This window comes from Erinaceus europaeus, chromosome 7 (genome assembly GCF_950295315.1).
Source record: "Erinaceus europaeus chromosome 7, mEriEur2.1, whole genome shotgun sequence".
Taxonomy (NCBI): domain Eukaryota; kingdom Metazoa; phylum Chordata; class Mammalia; order Eulipotyphla; family Erinaceidae; genus Erinaceus; species Erinaceus europaeus.
The window spans coordinates 77685545-77704398 of record NC_080168.1 but is presented as its reverse complement, the minus strand read 5'-3'; the positions used below and the strand labels follow the sequence as shown (position 1 = coordinate 77704398).

General features: G+C 39.5%; 1 protein-coding gene across 7 annotated transcripts in view; it reads left to right on the top strand.

Annotated features, from left to right (window-relative positions):
* Nucleotides 1–18854, top strand: part of ZC3H13 (zinc finger CCCH-type containing 13) — a 97651-nt gene that overhangs the window by 73628 nt on the left and 5169 nt on the right. For 5 of the 7 annotated variants that reach the window (XM_060194821.1, XM_060194820.1, XM_060194827.1 and 2 more), the window contains 10 exons: nucleotides 670–977; nucleotides 2254–2718; nucleotides 4655–4846; nucleotides 8304–8387; nucleotides 8720–9281; nucleotides 11049–11152; nucleotides 11489–12679; nucleotides 13246–13755; nucleotides 16038–16187; nucleotides 18033–18233. In XM_060194821.1, the coding sequence (XP_060050804.1) occupies nucleotides 670–977; nucleotides 2254–2718; nucleotides 4655–4846; nucleotides 8304–8387; nucleotides 8720–9281; nucleotides 11049–11152; nucleotides 11489–12679; nucleotides 13246–13755; nucleotides 16038–16187; nucleotides 18033–18233 (3767 nt within the window). The remainder of the gene's footprint in view (nucleotides 1–669; nucleotides 978–2253; nucleotides 2719–4654; nucleotides 4847–8303; nucleotides 8388–8719; nucleotides 9282–11048; nucleotides 11153–11488; nucleotides 12680–13245; nucleotides 13756–16037; nucleotides 16188–18032; nucleotides 18234–18854) is intronic. The other 2 variants (XM_060194822.1, XM_060194824.1) reach the window with 2 other exon arrangements.

Below are 18854 nucleotides of genomic sequence, written 5' to 3'. Positions count from 1 at the left end.
TATTGATGTCGTTGTTGTTAGATAGGACAGAGAGAAATGGAGAGAGGAGGGGAAGATAGAGGGGAAGAGAAAGATAGACACCTGTGAAGTGACTCCCCTTTAGGTGGGGGAGCCGGGGGCTTGAACCAGGATTCTTACGCCGTTCCTTGTGCTTTGAGCCATGTGTGCTTAACCCACTGTGCTACCGCCCGCCTAGAACCAGTTGTTTTTTTTTTTTAAATTACCAGAGCACTGCTCAGCTCTGGTAATGGTTATGGTGGTGCAGGGGATTGAACCTGGGACTTTCGAGCCTCAGGCATGAGAGTCAGTTTGCATAACCATTATGCTATCTACTTCTATCCAGAATCAGTATTTTAAGGGAGGGTAGATCATCAGTGCTCAGAAGAACAGTACCTAGAAAATTAACCTAACAGCCAAAACTTGTGAGGAAGGCAGTACATTTCTCATCTAGAACTGTTGCCCCAAGCTGAACTGAAAGTCAGTGAAATCTTTAATAATCAGATTTTTCATGATTTCATAGCATTATGAATTAGAATTTATCCTAGAATGATTATTCACTTTTAACTGTAACTTTCACATTTTTGTCGTTGTTACTTATTTTTAAAGATTTCTCCTTTGGCTAGAAATGAAGATGCTTTAACAAATCGTGTATCATTGTTTTCCGTATAGGTCTACTTCGCCAGCAGGACAGCATCATTCTCCTATATCTTCTAGACACCACTCATCATCCTCACAATCAGGATCCTCTATTCAAAGACATTCTCCTTCTCCTCGCCGCAAAAGAACTCCTTCACCATCTTATCAGAGGACAGTAACTCCACCTTTACGACGCTCTGCTTCTCCATATCCTTCACATTCTCTGTCTTCTCCAAGAAAGCAAAGTCCCCCCAGACATCGTTCTCCAATGCGAGAGAAAGGAAGACATGACCATGAACGAACCTCACAGTCTCATGATCGGCGTCATGAAAGGAGGGAAGGTATGAGCTGTGATTTGCCTTGTTTTGTTTTGTTTTTTTAATTTTTTATAGTTATTTATTTTCCCTTTTGTTACCCTTGTTTTTTTATTGTTGTTGTAGTTATTGTTGTTATTGATGTCATCATTGTTAGATAGGAGAGAAATGGAGTGAGGAGGGGAAGATGGGGAGAGAATGATAGACACCTGCAGACCTGCTTCACCGTGTGAAGCGACTCCCCTGCAGGTGGGGAGCTGGGGGCTCAAATTGGGATCCTTCCGCTGGTCCTTGCGCTTCAAGCCACATGCGCTTAACCTGCTGTGCTACCACCCAACTCCCCCCCCCCTTTTTTTTTTAAGGTTCATGTATTATTTTTAGCCAAACAGCCATATTCATGCATGATTTCCTTACCCTGGTCCACAGTTTTCACTGAGAAAAGGAGGGAGAGGCAGCATAGAACTAGAGCTTCCTCTGATGCCATAGCAACCCCCATGCGATGCCTTGTGTCAGAACTGAACTGTTTGTATGGCAAAGCATGCACTTTACCTAGTGAGCTGTTTCTCAGGCTATTTATTTATTTATTTACTTACTTACTTATTTATTGCCTCCAGGGCTATTGCTGGGGCTCAGTGCCTGCAGCATGAATTCACTGCTCCTGGAGGCCATTTTTCCCCCTTTTGTTGCCCTTGTTGTAGCCTAGTTGTGGTAATTATCGTTGCTGTTGATGTCATTCGTTGTTGGATAGGACAGAAAGAAATGGAGAGAGGAGGGGAAGAACGATGGGGAGAGAAAGATAGACACCTGCAGACCCGTTTCACCGCCTGTGAAGTGACTTCCCTGCAAGTGGGGAGCAAGGGGCTCCAACCAGGATCCTTAGGCCAGTCCTTACGCTTCGTGCCACGTGCACTTAACCTGCTGTACTACCACCTGACCCCCATATTTATTTATTTATTTTAAGAAAAATATTTTTTAATTTATTATCTTTATTGGTTAGAGATAGCCAGTAACTGGTGGCAGTCAGAAACAAATGAATAAATTAACAGACAAGCAAACATAAAATTAAAGCAATAATAATAAAATAACTTCATCATGGGGCTCTATTGAAAAGTGGTTTTTAAATAGTAAGCCATCATCAATGATAAGCTATCAACTTATTTTTTCAGTCATTTAAGATCTAGAACTATATTAGGACAGGAGGGAATCATGTTTCAATTCTGTCTTGTCAGGTGTCACATGTTAATGACTAATAGCTTGAAGATGGTTGTGAAAAAATTAAATTGTTTCTAAAACTGCATTACAGAGACTAGGGGCAAAAGAGACAGAGAAAAGGACACAAGAGAAGAACGAGAGTATGAGCAGGACCAGAGCTCTTCTAGAGACCACAGAGATGACAGAGAACCTCGAGATGGTCGGGATCGGAGAGACACCAGAGATACGAGGGACCGAAGGGAATTAAGAGAATCCAGAGACATTCGGGATTCCAGGGAAATGAGAGACTATAGCAGAGATAACAAAGAGAGCCGTGATCCCAGAGATTCCCGGTCTACTCGTGATGTCCATGACTACAGGGAACGTGAAAATCGAGATACTCATCGAAAGGATGATTCTTACCAGGAAGATTCTCGAAGTTATGGCAGAAACCATCTGAGAGAAGAAAGCTCTCGTACTGAAATAAGGAGTGATTCCCGAAATGAATCTCGGAGTGAAATGAGGAATGACCGGATCGGCCGAAGTAGAGGGAGAGGTCCAGAGTTACCTGAGAAAGGTAAGGAGTTTGACTTGCTAGTGAACCATCTCTTTTGTATACTCATGTAGGTAAAATTAAATTTCCTTAAGTTTCTTTTCTAAATATATTCTTACCTTCATTATCATCATTTTTCAAGTCAATTTTAATTAATTGGAAGTGTGATTTTCCCTATAAATTCCAAATAGGAATTCCTAGCTATAATGGCAAGACATACAAAGACTGATCTAAATTCCTAGTTGCAAAATGATACCCAGTCATTCCTACCATCTTGATTAATATGGAACACTGAAAAAATGGCTGTCAGAAGGAAATATCTAGGGCAGGGGAGGTATTCACATGTTAAAACACAGGCTTACATGCCTGAATCCCCAAGTTCATTCCCCAGCACTACCACGTCAGAGCTGAGCAACGTTTTAATATATTTGTGTGTGTGTCTGTGTGTGTGTATCCTTTTTAAAAAGAATATTTCTTACTGTGAGGGTGAGAAAGAAACAGACTCTGGTATGAGCTGTACCAGGCATTGAACTTGTCAAGACCTCGTGCTTGTGAGTTCAGTACTGTTTCTGCTGCTCTACCTCCCAGGCCACCGAAAAGAAAGTTCCAAAAGGTACTGTTTAATAAAATCATCAAAGTGGGATCAATATAGTGAGCTTTCAGAATTATATTAGGAGTGAGTGATTTGTGTATTCTCTTGTATTTATGCTTGTTTCAAACCATCACATCAGGATCTTGCCTTTTTTTTTTTTTTTTTGGCCTCCAGGGTTATCGCTAGGGCTTGGTACCTGTACTATGAATCCACTGCTCCTGGAGGCCATTTTTTACATTTTGTTGCCCTTGTTATTGTTATTGCTGTTGTTGAGAAATGACTAGTGAAATGACCCTCCTGCAGGGAAGCCAGGGGCTTGAACCAGGATCCTTACGCTGGTCCTTGCACTTTGTGCTGTATGCACTTAACCTTGTTGCGCTACTGCCTGGCCCCCATAAAATTTATTTTTTTATGTGTTCAAAACATGGTTCAAAGGTACAGGAGGACATACAGTGAGAAGTTTCCTTTCTACCCTGACCGTATTCCTACTTGGATAATGAATCCACTGCTGCTGACAGCCTTTAAAAAAAAAAAAATTATGAGAGGGGAAGAGAGATACCTGCAACCTGTTCCCTGCTCTGCTGCTTGTAAAGCTTCCTATTTGTAGATGGGTGCCAGTGGCTTGAACCTGGGTCCTTGTACATGGTAGCAGACTAAATCACAATTGAGAGAGTATCTGTGCTTGAAGATACAGTCACCACATTTAGTGAATTCAAAGAAACTGCAAAGGAAAGGTTTAGAAAAAATGAAGCAGTCCTTTGTGAAATTGTAGATTCCACTAGAAAAAGGGGATATAAGGATTATATCTTGTTCTTGGATGTCTGTCATTACAATAAATTTTTTTTTAATTTTAAGATTGACCATTTCATTACTAAAATTTCCTGGAAATTCTTCAGGTTGATGCACATGTCAAAGTTCCATGTTTCAGTAGTTCATGATTTGAATATGCACAGACTGTTCATCAGATATTTGTGTACTTTGTAGTTTGGGGCTGTTACAAACAAAGCTATGGGGCAGAAAATAGCTTGCCCTATAGGGTACATACCTGACTTAACCCAGGTTCAAGCCCCGTTATTATATGGGAGCATAGTGATTCTTGGAGGAAGCTGCTTTGCTGTGAATCTCTCTCACTCCTCCCTGTCTCTGGCTGAATGAAGAAGTGGTCCAGTATGGTGAAACCAGGCCTTGACGTGAATAGTTATTGTAGTCTTTCCTTTTAATTTAATTTAATTTACCTTCAAAGCTATCTCTGAGTTTATGACATTCTCACAGGAGTGAAGTGTTTTGGAGGAGGAAAGATTGACTCAGTGTTGAAATTTACTGGATAAAGTGTATATATTAAATATTTGTGTAAATATTCTTTGTCAGGAAGCCGAAGTACAAGAAGTTCTCAAATTGACAGCCACAATAGTACTAGCAACTATCACGACAGTTGGGAAACTCGAAGTAGCTATTCTGAAAGAGACAGATATCCTGAAAGAGACAGCCGAGATCAAGCAAGAGATTCTTCCTTTGAGAGAAGACATGGAGAGAGAGACCGTCGTGACAACAGAGAAAGAGGTTTGTCAAACAATACCAATATCCACGTTGACTGGATGAATTTTTTTTTTATATATATAAAGAACCAGTTACCAATGTACTTTTTCTTATATCTTTTAAGATATTCCTTGTTGGCATATCTAAAACTACTGTATTTACTCTTGCAGTCTTCCTGGGTTTACAAGAAAATTTGTAAGTGACTAAGCTATCTTTATATACTTAGCAACAGATTTAAGGACTGGAATGCTCTGGCATGTCTCACTTAAACCAAATGCTTCCTACTCCTTTAAAGAGTGCTGATGCTTGGATACCATTCCAGCCATTCTGTTTCAAGCTGTACTTGAAATTTCTAATCTGGGTCACCTAACTGTTCATTCACTACCTATGATCAACAGTCATAATAAGGCTGCCCAAGAAGAATAAGAACAGGACTGGGGGTTGTTTGGAGGAACATACTATTCTCCTTCCAGACAAGATATAATACTTGAATCTTATTTTCTGGCTCCCTCTCTGTCTCATCCTTTTTTGGGGGTTGGGGGGAGAAAGTTTGCTGGAAGTAGTGAGTCTTGCAGGGGAATAAGTACTTACACTAGCAGACTTCTTTTTTATCACCAGTGTTATTGCTGTAGCTCAGGGCAACACTTCTAGCTGCCTTTGTTTCTTTTCTTTTCTCCTGAAAATGAGAGACAGCTACATTTTTTGAGGCCAGTAATTCTATAAATGTATATTGAGTATGTATTTGTATACTTTGCAAGGTTTGGGGAGTGTAGTAGTTTTTGTGCTTATAGAACTTGAGAGGACAGGTAACCCCCCCAAAAAAAAAAATACTGAGCCAAGGGACCAAGACAAAAATACAAGATAAGAGAATAGCCAACATTAGATGGTGTGTATGGAAGAAAAAAAAAATGAGCTGATGTTTATGAGAGCAGCAATAATGCAAAACAGGAAACTAGCTTTGGAAAGATTGGTGGTAAAAAAAAAAAAAAACATTCCATGTAGAAGGGAGTTTCTGCCCGTCCCTAGTGTAAGCTAATTCTTAATTTTGAAAGAAGACTGATGTGACTAGAGTGTTTTGAACTGCAGAGATGAATAGACATCGAGAGTACAGATGTGGTCAGGCATTTTGTGCTTAGGAATTTAAATACTCTTTTAAATATCTGATTTTTAAAAAATTTTATTTCTAAAAGGGAAACACTGACAAAAACCATAGTATAAGAGGGGTACAACTCCACACAATTCCCACCACCAGAATTCTGTATCCCATTCCCTTTCAATAGCTTTCCTGTTTTTTATCTCTCTGGGAGTATGGACCCAGGGTCATTATTTTTAACATTAAGCACATTAAGGTATAGATAAAAACTAAATTGTGATAAATAATACTACTATATAAAGTTCTGTGAGAAGGCAAAAGACCAACTAAGAATCCTGAAAAGACATTTGAATTATGATTTTGAAGGATAAATGGATTTGTTATAGTGAAGGATGGAAGAGGAGGCTGGGTGGGCAGTGGTGTACCTGGTTAAGCGCACATATCACCATGCACAAAGACCCACCTGCAAGGGGATCACTTCATGAAAGGTGAAGCAGGTCTTTGTCTCCCCCCTCTATTTCTCTGTTCAGTTAAATAAAAATAGGAAGAGAAAAAAAATGGCTGCCGGGAGCGGTGGATTCTTTGTGCAGGCATGGAGCCCCAGTGATAACCCTGGTGCAAAAAAGGGTGGAAGAAACACTTTGCAGGGAAAGGAAACAATGTGTAGATTAAAAGAAACATGCTCTGGAGTAATAGAGTAGTATGAGGTTAAAGTAGAGGTATGTTGTAAGTGGTGGGAAAAGGAAGAAGTTGGGTAAAGTGATAAGCCAGAAAACTATAGACCAGACTAAATAAATTGGGCTCAGCTTTTCAGATTTGATTACCTTTTCACTGCCTACAAGGTTCTGCTTTTAAGCAGCTGGAAGATACGTTCTCATCAAAAATGTATAAGTGGAATCATTACCAGTCAGACTACAGATAGAGAGACCTCTTAAGAGAGCTGATCAGAGTCTGAGTTAATATTAGATACAGGAGTAGGGAGAGAGAATGGAATGAAGATACTTTTTAAAGTAAATTCTATGATGCATAGGTTTTCAGCTTCACTGAATAGGTGTGTCATTTATTAAGGAAATCAAAGAGAAGTACATCTTTGAAGAACACATGGGGAATGATAAAGGCAAAAGGTAGCTTAGAAATATTAAAGTGACTGGGCTGGGAGATAGCTTACCAGTAGAGAACACACTATGTGTGAGGACCCAGGGTTGACCCACTACCACAATTTGGGAGTAGTATTCTAGGAATCCAAAACTGTAACACAAAGTTAAGTTGGTTTCAGCAAAAATAAAAGGGTTTAAAGGAGGTGACTCCTAGACTTGATGGTTCCCTCATCTCTGTGACTTTGGAAAGTCAACTTCTATCAGTGATTTTTAAGAAGAAAAAGAATGGGCAAAGTTTTATCTTAGCTTTAAAATTCAATGAATATGGACCAACAAAATAGCTTGTGAACTTAAATCTTGTTTATAACCTCTGAAAAATAAATATGGATTACTTTTATCTTTTACATCTGTAATAGGAAGGAAATTTCTAATCACTATATTTAACCCTTCCATAGAAGTATCTTTAAACTTTTTTGCTTAATATTGGGGATTCTACTTAAAAACACCTTGTGACCTTCTGCAATATGTCCTTTATAACCAGCTATATTATACTGTATGAGAAAATACAAGCCCTGGGCCAGTGAGATACTTCACTGGCAGAGTGTCTGCCTTGCCATACACACTACTCAGGCTTGAATCCCCAGCACACCACACCAGAAGTAGTATAGCAGCAGGGAAGCTTTGGTGCCATGGTGTGTTTGTCTGAAAAAGTTGACCTGGAGCAGTGACATCATGCCTGTTAACACTGACAAGCAAAAGAAAAAGCACTACAGTAGCCTAGAGCCTGCCACAGTGAGCTGCTTTTTAAAATGCTCATGGAAAGGTTTCTGTCATCTTCTTAAACTGTTTTTTAATCTCAGGCTAGTTTCCTGCTCTCCTATGTAGTGTACATTCATTTCCCCAGTGTTCATATTGGGGAAATATGTCTACACAGACAAGATAATGTGATGAGAATATCGACATTTTAGGAACACAGACTTCCATCTGAACAGTGAATCATATAATCAAATAAGAATTTATTAGTAATGACAAATATTTATCACTAATGTGACACCTTTTTTATTTTATTATTACAAGATTGCTAAACATCTAGTTTTTTATTTTATTATTACAAGATTGTTAAACATCCATAATATTCTAGTTTATGATGGAGTGACATTGCCCCAACAAATACTGACAGATGTTTTGTTCTGCTATATTTTCCTCACATAGTAGTTGCACTTTGATGTGTATATATTTTGGCCTGAAATTAGAGGCGTGACTCACGAGGGAAATTTTTTTTTTCCTTCAGCTGCTATGTTCTACACCTCCTGCTGCCCCTATCCTTTGCCACCAGTGTTCTCAGGTCCTGCTGGGGGGACAGAGAAGATCAGAGGTGAAGGGTAGAGATGGCAGAAAGTGGGGTTGGAGCAGTGGGCTGGAGGTAGGGTAGGGAGCATGCAGAGAAAGATCAAAGGTGGATCAGCGGGCGGTGGGGGGGAATTGATGGGGAACAGAAAACAGGGCATATACAAATTATCATTAAAAGGATTTTTAAATGTCTAAGGGTGATTATTGGGACGATTAAATTAAAAGTAAAATTGTACTTGATTGATACTTGTTGACAATATGACCCTATACACAAATAAAATTTAAGATTTGCCATTTTTTCTTGCCAGTAGATTATATGTCAAATTAATCACTGACAAAACTTGATTTTCATTGTAGATCAAAGACCAAGCTCACCAGTTCGACATCAGGGAAGGAATGACGAGCTTGAGCGTGATGAAAGAAGAGAGGAACGAAGAGTAGACAGAGTGGATGATAGAAGAGATGAAAGGGCAAGAGAAAGAGATCGGGAGCGGGAGCGAGAACGAGACCGAGAGCGGGAACGAGAGAGGGAGCGGGAGCGGGAGCGGGAAAGAGAGAAAGAAAGAGAACTAGAAAGAGAGCGTGCCAGGGAACGAGAGAGAGAAAGAGAGAAGGAAAGAGACCGTGAGCGAGAGAGAGATCGTGACCATGATCGAGAGAGGGAAAGAGAGAGGGAGCGAGAAAGGGAAAAAGAACGGGAGCGTGAGAGAGAAGAGAGGGAAAGGGAGAGGGAGAGAGAGCGAGATCGGGAACGGGAACGAGAACGGGAAAGAGAAAGAGCAAGAGAAAGGGATAAAGAAAGAGAGCGTCAAAGGGACTGGGAAGACAAAGACAAAGGACGAGATGACCGAAGAGAAAAGCGAGAAGATACTCGAGACGACAGGAATCCAAGAGATGGACATGACGAGCGAAAATCAAAGTAAGAGTGATTGTGGATCAGTTCTTTTAAGATGTCATCATTCAGTGCGCCACTAATAACCTGTTGTATTTCCTCTTTTTTTCTTGCAATCCAATTTTTTTTCTCTTATGTTTGGTGTTTAAAATCTTTTGAATTTTGAATCTAGGAAAAAAAATAGCTGTTTTCTGTATCCAGGGATATAATTATTTTTGTTTACTGTGCCATTTTTGATGACACACTGCCATATTCAGCTCCTGTGGACTTGCTTTGGTGCCATATATATATGACAAAAAAACATAGGATAAGAGGGGTACAACTCCACACGATTCCCACCACCAGAACTCTGTATCCCATCCCCTCCCCTGATAGCTTTCCTATTCTTTATCCCTCTGGGAGTATGGACCCAAGGTCATTATGGGGTGCAGAAGGTGGAAGGTCTGACTTCTGTAATTGCTTCTCCACTGAACACGAGCGTTGGCAAGTCCATCCATACTCCCAGCCTGTCTCTCTCTTTCCCTAGTGGGGCAGAGCTCTAGGGAAGCGGGGCTCCAGGACACACTGGTGAGGTTGTCTGCCCTGGGAAGTCTGGTTGGCATCATGGTAGCATCTGGAACCTGGTAGCTGAAAAAATAGTTAACATAAAGAGCCAAACAAATTGTTGACTGATCATGAACCTAAAGGCTGAAATATTGCAGATAGAGATTTGAGGTCTCTGTTTTGAAGATAGCTAGCTAGTAGTAGGCCTATTTTAGTTATATTCCAAAGGGCCCATGACCCTACTAGTTTTACATCTGATATGCAGATGGACCCTTGTTTTTAACAGGAATCCAACACAAAATGCGAATACTAAAGTTCAGTGACTTCTAGGAACCTGACAGGTTATATAGTAGGTAAATTATGGCTGTAAGTTAGTTGTATTGATGTTTTTTTAGACTTTATGGCCAATACTTAGTTTACTCATTGGCTTCCCAATATAGCTAATTTTTATCTTATAAAAATATAAATTAATGAATAACTTTTAATACAGGGTTCATTAGTAATTGATTACTGCATGTTACCCCCTTGTAGTTTTTAAATCTGGCAATTTGCAATTGAGTAACTGTACATGTGTACAGAAGAGGTGTTGCTACATATTTTAAGTTCACAAATATACACAGAAATCAGTGAAAATTGGAAAGCAGCCTTTGTTGGAAAGATTGTAGAGAAATACATCTTTCACCACATTACTGGTTCACAGAATGTAGTATCTGATTGGGAGAGTCCTTAATGCTGTCATTTGCTCTTGAGAATCTTAAGAGGAGAGCACATCTAAGAGAATAGCTATGAAGTGTTTATTGCAGCACTGTTGGCAGTGGTAGAAAACTACATTAAATCTAAGGACCCTATAGCCAGTGTTTTTCAGTTATTAAAAATAAAACACTGGCTCAGCACACTCCAGGATAAATATTTGTTGAATGTTGCTAAATGTATGAAGTAAGTTGCTGAAGTCATGGTTGCACACAATTCATGGGAAGAGAAATAGAAATTGTTGGGTAAGCCCCAGCCCCAGTGCACTGGCAGGAACGTTGATTCTGTGGTGTCTTTTCCTCTTTCTATTGGAAAAAGTTAGCTGGGTGGGGAAGCCCCAGTGATCAGGGTTGGGGGGCGGGGGGAAGAAACCACTGACTACTTTTTTGCATGATACAGTTCTAACAATATACTATCCCATAACGATATATATAGGAAGAGCTCCCCACCACACACAAACCCTGAATTTTAACAGATTACATCTGTTTTTGTTCAATTTAGGAAGCGCTATAGAAATGAAGGGAGTCCTAGCCCTCGTCAGTCACCCAAGCGTCGGCGAGAGCATTCTCCTGACAGTGACACCTACAACAGTGGAGATGATAAAAGTAAGCAGCCTGTTCTCTTTGTCTCTATAATCATGCTCATTTGTGAGCATGAGAACATTATTCAAAATTAGTAGGAAATGATGAATATTTATACTTTTTTCTTACTCTGCTGCTTCTGAATATTTTCTTAGGTGGCCAATATCTGTATTAGAAATAGTTACCAATGGCACTGCCATGTGTTACTATTTGTAATAGAGCCTTATTTTTATTTTGCTGAAATTACTGCCATTTTCAAGGTTTTAAAATGAAAAATGAGAGGTTGGCTTACTGTTTTTATGTATCATACAATGTTTGTTGATCCGGTGAAAGTGTGATTACATTTACCTCTTTATATAGATGAAAAGCATAGACTCTTGAGCCAGGTTGTACGACCTCAAGAGTCTCGTTCCCTGAGTCCATCACACCTTTCAGAAGACAGACAGAGTAGATGGAAAGAAGAAGATCGTAAACCAGAAAGAAAGGAGAGTTCAAGGCGCTATGAAGAGCATGATCTCAAAGAGAAAGTCTCCTCTGTAGAAAAGCAGAGAGAACAGATAGAAATCACAGAAAGCTCAAGAGCTCGCACTCAAGACATGATAGGACACCGCCCGTCTGAAGATCAAGATACATCTGATGCAGCTCATGATGAAAAGAAAAAAGCAAAAATTCAAAAGAAACCTATTAAGAAAAAGAAAGAGGAAGATGTTGGCATAGAGAAGAGCAACAATGAGCCAGCCTCTGAAGATGCCCAAGTATTTTCACCCAAAAAAGGACAGAAGAAGAAAAATGTTGAAAAGAAACGTAAAAGGTCAAAAGGTGATTCTGATATTTCTGATGAAGAAGCAGTTCAGCAGAGTAAGAAGAAAAGAGGGCCACGAACTCCTCCTATAACAGCCAAAGAGGAACTGGTTGAAATAGCCAATGGTAAGGATAGCACTGTAGAGGACTCTCAGAAGAAAGAGGACACAGCATTCAGTGACTGGTCTGATGAGGACGTTCCTGACCGGACAGAGGTGACAGAACCAGAGCATACTGCCACTCCTGGAAGGACTCCCTCCCCATCGTCTCTTCCTCCACCTCCTCCTCCTGCCGCTACTATAGCTGCTGCTTCCACTCTTGCCTCCACTGCTGCCACCACCTTCAGCACATCTGGCATCACCATTTCTAGCTCTTCTACCTCCACCACTGCCCCCAGTGCTGCTTTTACTAGTGAAGACTCACACCGGAAATGCCATAGAACACGAGTGGAAAAAGTAGAGGCACTTCATGTTACTATAGAAGATGCTCCACACCGCAAAACAGTGGATCAGAAGAGGAGCAGCAGCCTTGGGAGCAATCGGAGCAATCGCAGTCATACATCTGGCCGTCTGCGCTCCCCATCCAATGACTCTGCCCATCGAAGTGGAGATGACCAGAGTGGTCGGAAGAGAGTACTCCATAGTGGCTCAAGAGATAGAGAAAAAACAAAAAGCCTGGAAATCACAGGAGAAAGAAAATCTAGGATCGATCAGTTAAAGCGTGGAGAGCCCAGTCGAAGTACCTCTTCAGGTAATAAAGTTTAATTGTAATAAAGCCCGTGCTTGCTGTAAAATATTGTGTGCAAATTGTAGTTTTAAAGTAAATGTTAAACAGACTAATGTATGTACCTTGATTTTTCAAGGAAAGATCCCACTAAAATTATTTATTTCATTAATAGCAGTATAATCCTACAAAGAGATGCATTCAGTGATGTCAGTCAGTCAGGACATCTTGGTGGAGAGTTGGTGTACTCGAATCCCATGTTGGTGACTAGAATTCAGCCTTCTTGCTCTTCTTCCTGTAGCCAGTGCTTTTTCTTTTGAGCACAGAAAATAATAGTGGGGTGGTAGGAAAAGACCAGTTCTGCTGGCACTTACCACTTCATGTAATTATTCCTTTGAAGTTATTTTGTGATTATTGTAGAAACAGGCAAGGAGACATGTTTTTTACACAGTTTAACTGAGACAGATAAAATTTTCCTTATGGTTCTTGGGGGGCACATTATTGAAAAAGATAAATTACAGGTTTCAGGGGACCCTAAAATGAACCATTTATATGTATTTTATATTAACTTTTGAAATGTGTATTTATTTTAGATCGCCAGGATTCAAGAAGCCATAGTTCAAGAAGAAGCTCCCCCGAGTCTGATCGACAGGTCCATTCAAGATCTGGGTCATTTGATAGCAGAGATAGACTTCAAGAACGTGATCGCTACGAGCATGACAGAGAGCGGGAAAGAGAAAGGAGAGACACAAGGCAGAGGGAATGGGACCGGGATCCTGATAAGGATTGGTCACGGAATAGGGACCGAGATAGATTACGAGAACGAGAGCGAGACAAAAGGAGAGACGTTGACAGAGAAAGAGAGAGATTAACTTCTGATTCTGTAGGAAAGGACCGGGACAGAGACAGAACTTTTGAGAGTTCTTCTCAAATTGAGTCTGTAAAACGCAGTGAAGCAAAACTAGAAAGTGAACATGAAAGAGACCTGGAAAGCACTTGTAGGGACTCTGCAGTGTTAGATAAAGAACGAGTGGATAAAGATGTAGGATCTGCTTCGGGATTTGAAGATATAAACAAAACCGAGAGAATAGAGTGTGTGGAAGGTGAGTGTCACACCTTTTTGTCTATTGCAGATTTCATAGGAAACATTTTCTTTTGAAATGTCATACATTGTTACACATATTGACTCCATTGTGTTTAGGGTAGATTATACTTTATTTTGATAGGACAGAGAAATTGAGAGGAAAGGGAAGAGAGAGAGAGACCTGTAGCACTGGCTTACTGCTTGTGAAACTTCTCCTGCAGGTGGGGGCCAGGAACTTGAACCCAAGTCCTCATGCATGGTGTGTTCAACCAGGTACCCCACCACCCAGGCAGCCCCTAGACTTTTTTTATTTTATTTTATTACCAGAGGCATGATAGTCTTTTGCATAGCCACTATACTATCTCCTCACCCACCCAGAAGAGTAGACTTTATAAGAAAATGTCCAATGAAATTTCAAAAGATGTGTTTCCCTCATTAGTAATGTCAAGCTAAACTTGCTTAAAATACCCCAAAATGAAAATAGAGATAACTTCTTTTCTTAGAGCTTAAAAAATGTAAATATTGTGATGACTTCTTATTTCAGGGAGTAATTCAAGTAACTATGAATGGTTCCTGTTTTTTATGGCAGTTGAGAACAAATAAATGGAACAGTAGTAACACTAGTGACAAATTGAATACGAAACTCTACTGGCACTTCCTATTCCAGAGTGGGAGCTCAGGAAGTGCACATCAGCCTTTTTACATATTCAGAGCCAGCTTCAGCCATCCATCTTCACAGTACTTCACTCCATGCTCCATAATTCACCCTGTCTAAATAGACTTCTTTCTCTGATTTCTTTGTGCCTGCTTTTCTTATTGCCTGATATCTTTTTTTGTTTTTCTTATTCTAACTCCCAGTCTGAGCATTATTTCCTCTCTAACTTTCTCTGCTAAAGGCACTTTTTCATATAGCCAGCTTATTCATCCATCTTTCGTAGCATCCCTGCACATAATTATAGCTCATAATTTTCTCAATATACTGTACTCAGGGACAAGGACTAGTTTGTATTCTTTCATCAAGACTTATTATAGACCTGAGAAGTGACTGATGAGTGCAGGTGGTCCACGTATACTTACCTGCTTACATCATAGGTTAACAATAGTAATCACTCCCCTGAGAATTCTGCTTCCTTGTTACTGTTTAGTTCTGGTATTAGTGCTTAAAACCATTATTCTGATAGGACATCTTCAAACCCTCAAGAAATTTGGGCTACTCTGTCTCTTTCCCTCTCTGTTGCTATCCAATAATAAATAAAAATACAATAAGAGAAAGATAGACACTTGCGAGCCCACTTAGCTGCTCATGAAGTTTCCCCCCCTGCAGGTGGGAGTGAGGACTCAACCTGCGAGCTCTTTGAAGAAAAAATTTTTGGATTGGGAAGATGAATTGAGAGCTAGCAGAATTGTTAGTTTTATACTTTTTTTTTATCTCACTGCTATAGAAATCTTCAAGCCATAAGCTGAAAGTTATAAACTGAGGTTTTAGTAATAGATTTTCTTAATAAGTTAGTAAGATTTTTAAATTACTGAGTCTAAAGAAATTGTTGTAATTTTTAAACTACGTTTTTATGTAATTATTATATTGCCACCAGGGTTATCACTGGGGCTCAGTGCCTGCATGATAAATCTACCACTCACAACAGCTTCTCCCCAACCCCCCCCCTTTTGATAAAGAAAAAAATGAGAGTGTGGGAGAGAGAAACCTTATAGCACTGCTCCACTGCTGCCGAAGGTGGGACCAGTGTTTGAACATGGTAATGTGTGCGTGGCATTCTCACTGTCTGGCCCACTTTATTCATTTTATTTTTTGCCTCTACGAATCCACTACAGCCACTTTTTCTATTTTTTGGATAGGACAGGGAGAAATTGAGAGGGATGGGGAAGATAGAGAGGAACAGACTCCTGCAGACCTGCTTCACCACTTGTGAAGCGACCTCCCCTGCAGGTGAGGAGCCAAGGGCTCGAACCAGGATTCTTATGCTTCTGTACTATGTGTGTGCTCAACCTGGTGTGCCACCGCCTGCCCCACCCACTTTATTTTTTAATGGGATGTGGGGAAGACCCAGAACACCACTCTTTTTAAAACTGGGTTTTTCTGGATTTACTTTAATTAAAAATTAATACAGCATACAGTCACTATATGTTAGTGGTAACTTATTTCTCATATTCTGTTCTTGGATATTATTCTTGAGTGTTTTTAAATAAGAGATGTTAGTTTTCTAGTAAAAAAAAAGCTTTTCAGAATCTATAATGTATATACCCTCAATCTCTGATTTGACATAAATTTTTTCTATTTAGCAGGAGATGAAGAATCTAAGCTAGATGATGCACGTTCACTGGGATCTGGTGCTGGAGAAGGATATGAGCCAATCAGTGATGATGAACTAGATGAAATTCTGGCAGGTGATGCTGAAAAGAGAGAAGACCAGCAAGAGGAGGATAAGATGCCAGGTAATCCCTTTCATTCTGTAAGACTTGCTGAGACATCGCATTTTCTCTTTGTTTAATTAAGGTTGAATGTTAAAGTACATGGGGGGGAAAAAGTACACTTTTTTTTTTCTTTTTTGTGATTAATAGGTTAGAGACTGTAAGATTATAAAGTATAGCTCCATACTACACCCACCACACCAAGGTCCTGTGTCCCACCCACCCACTTATTAAAGATAAATCACCATGGTTCTCACAAGTCTTAGACAGTTTACTTGCTTGTTTTGTTTGGATTTTTTTTTTCATTTGGCAAGTTCATGTAAATCAGATCTCTATATTCCACATATGAGTGAACCATCTGGTAGTTGCCTTCCATCTCTTTACTTTGCTGAGTGTTATCTCCAGTTCCATCCATTTTGTCCCAGAGGATACAATATCTTTTTTGATTGTAGAGTAGGATTCCATAATTTTTTTGGGGGGAGGGAGGGGTTAACGGTTTACATTCAACCATAAAATACAGTAGTTTGTACATATGTAACATTTCTCAGTTTTCTACATAACAGTTCAACTTCCTCTGCCATCATGTTCCAGACTGAACCCTCTTCCCCCAGAGTCTTTGACTTTGGAGTAATATACCAACCATAACTTCTTTATCTAGTCATCTGTTGATAGGCAATTAGGCTGCTTCATCTCTTTGGCTGTTATGAACCTTCAAATTTGCACTCACTTTTGAATAATAAGTTGGAAAAAGCCTCACTTAAAGTAGCACAATTCTAAAATTTCCTTCCCATAGTTTCTCAACCAAATACTGCTTACCTAACAGTGTTCCGGATGGCAGTTATTTGAACTCAGTGTATCAGTATTCTAAATTTAGTGATTCATTGATAGCACTTTGTATATTGTCAGAGATTATACTAGAGACTACACTAGCAGGCAGCACACCCTCTGTTCTCCCTGTTGAGATGTGCCTCCCTGCCCATTCAGTCTAATTGCTATTAACAATTTTTTTTCATATTGAATGTCTTTGTATATGCAATAGATTTTTTTTTCTTTATAATGTTTCTATTAATTACAAGGTATGACTTGGATGTCTTTATCTGTTTCAGGTATTTCTAAATAAAACATTAATTTTCACAACTGGTTCTTACCAGTGTGATTATAGTATTCCAATACAGTAACCACTGTCTGATACTTAGTCATAATGAAATCTTTTTTTTTAAAGAACAGAGAGAAATGGAGAGAGGTGGGGAAGACAGGGGGAAAGACAGACACCTGCAGACCTGCTTCACCACTTGTGAAGCGACCCCCCTGCAGGTGGGGAGCTGCGGGTGCGAACCTGGATCCTTGCACTTAACCCCCTGACTCCCAAAATCTTTTATTTTTAAAAGGATATGAGAGGCTAAGTGGTAACGGACCCAGGTTCGAGCCCTCGGTCTCCAGAACCTTCATAATTGGTGGAGTAATGGTGCAGGTGTCTCTCAACCACTGATAGGAAAAATGAAGGCATCAGCCTCAGTGATTACTTTGATGGCAAAAACGTAAAATTTGTGTGTAAATGTCCTATAGTCCTAGATATAATCCATAAACATTCTGGTAGCAAATTTTCAAAATGTCAGCCCTTACTCTAGAGGAAAAAATGGAGTTATTTCATTGGAGATTCCTCACACTGTTTATTGTGCATTTATTTATAAGAAGTTTTTGGCTTTCCAAATAGTGGTACTGTTTTTTAAAAAAGAGTTTTATTTTAAAACTGACTTTTTTTTTTTTTGGTTTAAAATACTTGTTTGCTTTCCATGCTTTGTAATTTATCATTCTTGTTGTAGAGAAATATAATTCTGTGTGAAAAAATTATTAATGAACTTTCTCCAGATCCATTAGATGTCATCGACGTAGACTGGTCTGGTCTTCTGCCAAAGCATCCAAAAGAACCGCGAGAGCCCGGGGCTGCACTCTTAAAATTCACACCTGGAGCTGTTATGCTAAGAATCGGAATTTCTAAAAAGTTGGCAGGTTCTGAACTCTTTAGCAAAGTCAAAGAAACATGTCAGAGACTTACAGAGAAATCCAAAGGTGATTCATTCCACGTTACCTATATAAGATTTTTAATAAGATGTTTCTGAAAAGAATTATTTTTTTAAGTTTTTTATCTTTTTTTATTTATTGGAAGGGGGTGATAGGGAGAGAGATACCTGGAACCCTGCTTCACCCCTTGCAGGTGGGGACCAGGGGCTTGAACCTGGGTCCTCAACCACTGTAACATGTACGCTCAACCAGGTGCACCATCACCCGGCCCCTTGGAAAGAATTATTTCTATGTAGCACTTACAGTATAGGATAGGAACTCTTATTTTGAGGACTCAGTACTTGTATTTTCATGGTCCAAATTCCTATTTAAAATACAAATCTTTAAATATGCACGTGCTCAGTTGTTTACCCACAGCTTATATATATCCATTATTACCTATTGTTTGTGTATTAATGTTAGATCTGCAAATGGGGAATGATTACAACTGCCTCGTGATTTTTAGGAAAGTCTTAATGTCTGGCATTTAGTCTTTCTTTTGGCAGCTTATTAATGCTTTCTTCACAGGAAAATATAATAGGTAAAAAAATGAAAGCAACAAAATCTGTCGTGTGAGTAAAAGCTTTTAAGTATGTCCCAATAGACACTAAATCTCTGTTAATGTCATAA